The following is an 8528-nucleotide window of genomic DNA, read 5'->3' on the forward strand; positions in this document are numbered from 1 at the left end:
AACCAGTGACAGTTTTAATGTTATTGGCTGATTATGCTGAATTTCTTATTATTTCTTAACATAATTATAAAAATGTGTTCACTGAAGTACTTAACTCGAACAAGCCATGATAGTAGTAGCATGTTTTCTTTAGTAAACCAGTAATTTACAAAGCAAATACTTTATTTTATAATTAATTTGAAATAATCATTCATGACTTTTACATTTAACTCTTACTATGATTCTTGTCTCAATGTGATTGTTGTTTAAAGAATGAAGATCTAAAATAATCGTCAATCTTGTAGTAAAATGATTGAGCTCTCGTTAACAATCAAAACCGAAATTTCTATCGATTCTTACAATACTTGGAATGTTTCATGCAGTTTAAACGTATCGGTTTTGCAATTAAAATGCCAATAATCATTAAAAAGATAAATTATCAGATATTATAAAGAAAAATAAAACTCTCTGATTATTTTTGAAGTCTTAAAAACAATAATAATGAATTTTTTTTAATAAACTTAACGATTATTAAGTTAACAATTTCAAGTTTAATAAAAAAATCGATTTTGAAATTAAAATTGGTGATTTAATGAATTCCGAGAAAATGACAAAAATTACTATTATTCTGAAGATATTTTATCAATTTTTACGGTTCGAGAATAAAATTTCTAGAATTTTTCCAGATAGCATTCCATTTTGAATTTATCCACTTAAATAAAATTCCTGTGTATAATTATCGAAATTATTCTGATTAAGAGAATTATATTAAATAATTGTACAGAAAATTATGTTTATCAATAAATTTTTCAAAATTTTCCATAAATACTTAAAAACGTTGTCTGATCAACTCACACGAAATACAATAAAAAAAAATTAACATTAACGGCAAAATGAAGGTAAGTCAACACGTTGTCTTTTTCTAGCTGACATTGATGAAAAAAATTCTCGTATATCTTCTTCTCTAACAATTTTCTTATTATCAACAAACTTTTGTAAATATTCTTTTAAGTGATTTTTCATATCATTATATTCAGCAATAGCTTCAACTTGTTGAACACGTTCTAAACTTGATAATGCTTCCATACCAGCTTCATACTGTGAAGTCATTTGCGATGCTTTACCCTTTTCTTCATAAAATTGAACACTATCTTCTTCATCGATTATAAATTCAACGCCGTGCACTTCATACATTTCAATACAACCTGCACATCGACAAAGCTGTTGTCGCCAATTTGAAACCATAAACGCTGCAAAATTTTCTTCAATTTTTCCATTCGGTAATTTGCAATCTTTCTCATGCTCTTCAACCTTCTCCACTTCCACGTTTTCATCTTGTACTTTTTTATTCTCGTAGCCGATAATCATCGATGAATATTGTTTCAAAAATTGATACTTGTCCATACAACATTGACATACCATTTCACCATAATTTTCTGGTACAGTTTTCTCATTTGTTTCTAAATGTCGAAAATGATACCAATCCTCACATATTGTACACTGAATCATTTCATCACTGACATTTGATTCAGGATCAGGATATGGTCGTTTACAAATGCAATACAAACCAACAAAATTTTGATTGTACACATTATTTTCATTGCATTCATCTTTTTCATCAATGAAACTACATTTTTTCGATCCAAATTTTGAATTTCCACAATCGCAACGGAAGTTACGTTTTGTGTACAATTCAATTAAAGTGTGACCTTCATGGCATTTGTAACTACATGCTAAACATACACCAGCTAATTGTCCCAGATCATCCTCTTCTGTTTGTGGAATACAAGTCATGCATGCATATAAAGCTTGCCGTTTTACGTAGCCCTTTAAAAAAAATCGAATACATAAATTAGAAATGTTTGATATGTCACAGGATTATCATAAAATGCATACGCAAATAGATGCATAGCTGATTAGCTGCATTCTATGTGTGTCGTAAAAGTAACAAATTAAGATAGGCCTATTCACACCGTCTATTTGGTATTAGGGGAAGGGGAGGGATATACAAAAATTAGATCAATAGGCTTTTCGACAACATCCGGAATATTAATCTACAAGCTTTTTTGAACAAGAATCAATTGACAACGTGCGGTCATCGAATTTTGCACATTCAACTCTATCTAGCGCCTGCTCTAAGAGCCTATGTATAAATATACACATAATTAAAATTATTACGAAACACGATCTTTGGAAATTTTCGTTTCTCTTTTGAAAAGTTTTTTTAAAACTGTATAACTTTCAAACTATTATGAAAAAACAAAAACAGTTTTGTTATAAAACTTATTTGCGATGTTCCATTTTTGTTCAACAACTAAATTCGTGGCTTTGACGATAGATTCAAGGAATTTGAATATGGAGTAATATCCGAAACATGTCGCATCATAAAATATAATAAAGTGGTTAGCGAAAATTAAAGTGTTTAAATTTATTTATTCACATAACATATTTAATTGACGATAAACACCGAATACAGCTAAGGAGTTAAATGGAGATCTAGGCTAACGTTATAAGAGATGAACAAACTTGACGGTACATTACTAAATTGACTGACTCAGTTTACCGATTTTAATTTGTAGAATATTCAATATAGTAAATTTGATTTACGAGCAAGATAGTCATACACAATCGTTTGTCCAGCGTGTCTTAGAATGACTTTAATAGATATATCTGAGTTAGCGATTTTTTTTTAACTAAATAGGACACAAGATAAAAAAAAACCCGCTTTTATAAGAACGAATTTAACCACTTTTTTATTTGGTTGAACATTACTTAATTATTACATACATTTTTTGAAATTATTTTCATTCAGTCCAAATTTTTGTTTGGGCATAGTCCCTCTTAGATAGTACTTATGAAATTTTTAAGTTTGGGTTCATATTTTTTTAATTACAACAAAATTAGAGCTAGATGAATATCTGAATTGCATTTGTTATTCCAAGAAAAAGCAATTATCTTTTTTTCCAAATTTTCGATACTGTAGATCCCTTTCTATTCTCATAGACCCCCCAATTCTTATTTTCTCTATCCTAGACCTCTTTTGCCTTCGAATCGATCACAAGGCGTCGATATAGACCACTTAGGGTAGTTTAACTTAGTATATTTCGGAGATATCGAGTTAAATCTCAGTCATATTGCAGAATCAATCATCAGCACCTATGACATATTTCCAGAAATAAGAATAGCTAAATAAATGCCTACAATTACAAAAATAATTTAATGAATCTAGAAGCTTGTAACCTTCAACCTTAGAAAAGCACTAACCCTTTTGGGTCCATAGTTTCCGGAATGATTGCAAAAAGCTGTAAACAGACACAAAGCAATCAATTATCAACCAAATTTCAAATCGATTTTTATAGCAATTTATTATTGAATTTAGTTCAATATTTTTATTTATACCTAACATATTTGATCGATTCGTCGATTTGGTTAGTACGTGAGGCATAAGTTTGTGACTAATACTAGCAGATATCTATATTAAATTTTATAATTAAAATCCGGGTAATTCGTTCGAAACAAATTTTGTCTAAGTTTATTCATTATTTATATAAATAATTTTTATCAACTTTCATAAGTAATAAATAACCTATGAGTTGGAAAAAAATTTCTAAATTAAAAAATATTTACCTTATTGTAAGTACAATTTTGTGCATCACTAGCACCCAATACAGCTTTAGTATCTTCTTCAAGATCTTGTTCTTCTTGAAGAACATCCACCATAGTTACAACTTCTTCCATATCTTCATCGACTTCTTGCTGTCTTTCATTTAAATCAGAAGCCATTTCTTTATTTTGTTGTTATTATAAGTTCTTTTAATTGTTATCAACTTTTAATTTTTTTCAAAGTAAAACAATTTTACTTTGAACTCTTGTGAAAATTGTAAACTGTTTTGTGAAAAGACAAATTATACGACAAATACGCGCGAAGGATATGAAGTAAAGCAGCGCATGTCCTTAAAGACTTATAGATAAAGATGGCTACATATTGCGAATATATAAAATGAATTATGGTAATTTTTAATTGCTTTTATAGAATTTTTCCTTAATTTTGAGTAAAATAAGTTAATAATTTTCAAATAAACTTGTAAAATTATAAATTATAAATAAATAGGTGAAATATTTTTTATCAAAATCAGACATAGGTGTATAATTATACTATACTCTATTCAACTTTATAGACAAATCCAGAATCCTTAGCAACGGAGTTCATTAAATGAAAAGCTCGAGCAGATGGCAGCATTATAGAGAATTACTGTACTACGCTTTCCGGTGTTGTCATATATGGAGCAGATATGGGGAATGGGAAAAATAGACTCAAGAATAAATAGATTTATCTGTGATGCGTATAAACATATACTGGGAAATAGCGGGGTCTACTACTTTTACTACTAATGAAGAAATGTTAGTAGGATCAGGCGAAATACCATTTGAAGCTTTTTTAACCTCTTAAATATTATCATTAGCTCTGCCCAGAAGAACTGAGCGCTCGTGAGCACAGGCACTAGATCTACCACTAACCTTTTTTTCTAATAATATGCATGAAATGGCGATACTAGTCGAACAATTTTGCCTTTGTGAGATTTCCACCTCGCTATCTGTGAGTGAATTATACGAAGGTATCAGAAATCTTAGTTAGTAAGGTAAGTAAAAAGAAAAGTTAAAAATATTTAAAAACGTTTTGCCCACTTAGCACAAACATAAAGATGGTGAACGATCTTACTCACATTCACATATATAAAGCTCTAGTTCAGCGACACACGGAACCAATGTGTCTCGTTTCTTGAACAGTTATTAATCGTTGTATTTTTAGAATGGACTATATGTTTTTAATTTCCTACTAACAACTCTATGAAACCGTTATCATAAATATAAGAATCTGCTCTATCATTCTGCAGGTATACTTTTAATTAATTTGACAATACTTAAAAATAATTTTTTGATGTCAAAAATATTATAAAATATAAATAAAACACAATGGTATTTAATTTTCCTGCATGTTCATATATAATTGCGTTAATTGCAGACGCATTTTTAATATTTTTTGCAATATTCCACGTAATTGCCATTGATGAATTAAAAACGGATTATAAAAATCCTATAGATCAATGTAACAGTATGAATCCTGTAAGATTTAATCAATTTTATAACATTACATTAAATGCATTAACCACTGTTCTTTTTTTTAATTTTCAGCTGGTATTACCGGAGTATTTATTACATTTTATATTTAATATATTATTCTTAATAGCCGGGGAATGGGTATCGTTGTGCTTAAATATTCCCTTATTAGCATATCATATAAATCGTTATAGAACGAGACCAGTAATGACTGGACCAGGATTATATGATCCTACTAGTATTATGAATGCAGATATTCTAACTCGTTGCCAAAGAGAAGGATGGGTCAAATTAGCATTTTATCTTCTATCATTTTTCTATTATTTATATGGGTAAGTTTTATATTGTAAATCATTCGATTATATAATTAGATAAATACTATATTAGAGAGGACCTCTCGAGAGTAATTCAAGTAGATAAACTTCTGAGAGTAACTCTATAAGTGTATTAAAAGACATCAAAAATGAATTGTGATACTTCTAGGATTGCCACCTTCAAGTTTCTGGAAGTCTTTTTCATGTTTTGTGAACCCATTTTTCCATAATTAAATATTAAATAAATATTCTTCAAGTAATTTAAAATAAAAGCTGCTCAAAATTGACGAATTTAGAATAGGGTATTATCGTTAGTCAAAAATAAATCATGAAATTTGAAAAAAGTTAAAATTTATGTAAAAATATAATTAAATATTCTGATTTCGAATCATAAAAGCACATTTTTCTTTTAAAAATCGTAATTTTTAAACTGTATATCACGTGACCTAAAACGCGAGTAAGCCCTGAGTGATGTCATAGCGGTATGAGTCATAGACCATCAGTTAGTTTAGTGTAGACAGCTGGGTATAATATATACATAGATAATAAGTATTTATATTTATTATAATCAGATGTCTATGAATATATCTGTCAAACTTATTTGTGTTATTTCGTATAGTGATATCCATATTACGTCATCAAATTGGATGCACGCGTTTTTGACAGTTTAAAAAAGGTTTAAAATTTAATTTAAGTTTTTGGCAAGAAAGTGTGTGTATTTTTTCGAAATAAATTTTTGATGGCTTTTTATTAACAAAATCAAAATTCTGAAGTACTTTTTCAAAAATAGTGGAATACCCTATTTACCTGAATATTATACAAATATCTTTTTTTAATGAACTTGGGAAAATTTATGTTGATATCGGGATACGATTTCGGAGTCTCCCGATTAAATCTGGAGAGGTGGCAATCGTAAATACAGTATACCAATATTTATTTTGATTGAATCTGTTAAGGAATAGCTTCTTTGTATATAATCAAATGAATGTATAGAATTTTTTTTATTTTCAGGATGATTTCATCATTGATATCAACGTAAAACAAGTCATATTTAATATGAGTATAAAATAATAGTCACACTATATTGTTTGTTTTCTTTTTTATTTCATATTGTAAATAAACATAATTTTTAATTAAAATATATTATTATTGAAATGCTACAAAATGATTGCATTGTAATTATCGATGTATTATTATTTATTTTAATTTTAGACATTACATACCTATTAACGTTTGTTTGTCTAAAATAAAAACTCATGTAATTTTTATGATTATCATTATTTTTGATAACAAAATCTCTTTGTAATCTTACGTATGCGTATAATAGTACGTATTATTTCAAAATACAAAGGTTATTGTCAAAACGTTTATTATTAAAAACATTTTTAAAATCTATTATTTTTATGTTTTATTTATTTACCTGCATAGTTAAGTTGTTTACTTTTTTAATGGATTTTTAATTACTAATATTTTTATGTAATATTATAAAATAAAAGCTTCCTTCATGTGGGGTATGGGTCAAAACAATCGCATATTTTCTTTTACTTATACCAAAAAATGGTTGCTATGTACCTATAGAAAATGATCACCAAGTAAAAGATATATCAATATTAATAGGAGGGCCCTCCTCATCAAAGTTTTCATTTTTCATACTTTTCAGCTACCCCCTCCCCCTATTTTTTATATATCGACTGGATTATACTATAAAAACATTCAAATAAAATAGCTGAACGACGGATTAGTGTTGAGTGGCCATCACGGCCACCAGTCACCGTGCTCACCGCCAAACTGTTGAGGGGCAACACTTTGAGCATATACGATATCATTTTAAAAAGAAAGACTTTCATGGTCAAGTTTAAGGCCTAATCTTAGGCCATCATCAGATTGTATAAGCAAAAATCTAACTTTTGTCTTGGTCATTTTTTTCACTCATTATTTAAAAAAAATTCAGTAGAGCGGAACTTTTTGAACACCTTGCCTATACATAACGTAATTGGTAAAATTAATGATATGATAAGCGCGATTTGGCCATTGCTAAAAAAACCGTTAACCGAAATGTAGATTTTTTTGTTAAGTAGCGAACATTCCAAATTGATATGCTTTTTGAAGCCATTATTTTATTTTTACTTTTTAAATTTCATTATTATTCATAGAGATAATAATACTATCTCTATGTTATAATTTGTCTTTTAGATGCAATTGATAAAACTGTAAATTTTTATTAGTCATTTTTTTGCCATAATAATTTAATTATTAGCTAATGTCTAGTAAATACATTATTATACTAAAAACTTTCCGCCAGCCTATGTATATTCATAAATATTTATTATACCGTGTATTCAAAAACTTGGATGCTTATAAAATATAAATTCCATGTATAAACAGAATTACATAAATATAAATATTATCCCCAATTTACAATATTTGAATAATTATTATTCAAAAGAGGTAAATTTTGTTAAATACATACTTATATATTTGGATGGCCGAAATCCTACAAAATGATTGCATTGCTATATTGAAAATGAGCATGTGATAGGAGTAAGTTTTCTAAGTACAAAAAAATTTAAGATCATATTACTTGACCAAATTTATGCAGAAAAGTTCATATGAACTTATATGTCCGCAAACGGTTCACTCCTACGATACAGGGTAGTAAAGTTATGAACAAAAATTTTTTTTTTTTAAATTTAAATTAATGAATTCATATTTCGAAACAATGTCACCATATTTAATTAAGTGGAAAAGCAAATTAAGAAAAATTGAAATTAACGATTCGATATTTCATAATCAATGAAAATTTTGTCTTTTTATTTTAAGATCGAACCGTACCTACCTATTTCTACATAAACACATATATGCTTAAATTTTTTAGTCACGAGCAGAATCTTATTTAAAATAACTATTAAACTATTAAAGAATATTTAAAAAATAATTATCAAAATTATTATTCCAAAAAAAAAATATACATATATTCTTCCAGACATGCTTTTCTGTGGAACGGTTCGATGAACAATGTGATTGCATTGTGTATAAAATGAATTGATTTTTTGAGTTCACTGTATCTTGTGCTGTCAAGTGTATATTTTTTTAATGTCACGGTATACGAGGAAGGTG

The 8528-nt window shown here is 27.9% G+C and overlaps 2 protein-coding genes across 2 annotated transcripts; one reads left to right on the forward strand and one right to left on the reverse strand.

Annotated features, from left to right (window-relative positions):
• Positions 1 to 771: 771 nt before the first annotated feature.
• Positions 772 to 3896, reverse strand: LOC123295260 (putative E3 ubiquitin-protein ligase UBR7). The gene is made up of 2 exons (XM_044876534.1): positions 3607 to 3896; positions 772 to 1806 (listed from the first exon to the last, which is right to left on the reverse strand). The coding sequence occupies exons 1-2, from the start codon at positions 3760 to 3762 to the stop codon at positions 862 to 864; spliced, it is 1101 nt and encodes a 366-aa protein (XP_044732469.1). The 5' UTR covers positions 3763 to 3896; the 3' UTR covers positions 772 to 861.
• Positions 3897 to 4915: 1019 nt separating this feature from the next.
• On the forward strand, positions 4916 to 6705 carry LOC123295769 (protein cornichon). Its single transcript, XM_044877217.1, has 3 exons — positions 4916 to 5103; positions 5173 to 5429; positions 6423 to 6705. The coding sequence occupies exons 1-3, from the start codon at positions 4954 to 4956 to the stop codon at positions 6448 to 6450; spliced, it is 435 nt and encodes a 144-aa protein (XP_044733152.1). The 5' UTR covers positions 4916 to 4953; the 3' UTR covers positions 6451 to 6705.
• The last annotated feature ends 1823 nt before the right edge of the window (positions 6706 to 8528 follow it).

The sequence above is a fragment of the Chrysoperla carnea genome, chromosome 3, assembly GCF_905475395.1.
Source record: "Chrysoperla carnea chromosome 3, inChrCarn1.1, whole genome shotgun sequence".
Classification (NCBI taxonomy): domain Eukaryota; kingdom Metazoa; phylum Arthropoda; class Insecta; order Neuroptera; family Chrysopidae; genus Chrysoperla; species Chrysoperla carnea.

What these genes read in the sequence shown, in the direction of transcription:
- LOC123295260 (XM_044876534.1), bottom strand. Translation starts at nt 3,762, where the DNA reads ATGGCTTCTGATTTAAATGAAAGACAGCAAGAAGTCGATGAAGATATG. An exon ending in AAAATTGTACTTACAATAAG is followed by an intron (nt 1,807 to 3,606) that starts GTAAATATTTTT and finishes TTTTTTTTAAAG; the next exon opens with GGCTACGTAAAACGGCAAGC.
- LOC123295769 (XM_044877217.1), top strand. Translation starts at nt 4,954, where the DNA reads ATGGTATTTAATTTTCCTGCATGTTCATATATAATTGCGTTAATTGCA. An exon ending in AATGTAACAGTATGAATCCT is followed by an intron (nt 5,104 to 5,172) that starts GTAAGATTTAAT and finishes TTTAATTTTCAG; the next exon opens with CTGGTATTACCGGAGTATTT. An exon ending in TTTTTCTATTATTTATATGG is followed by an intron (nt 5,430 to 6,422) that starts GTAAGTTTTATA and finishes TTTTATTTTCAG; the next exon opens with GATGATTTCATCATTGATAT.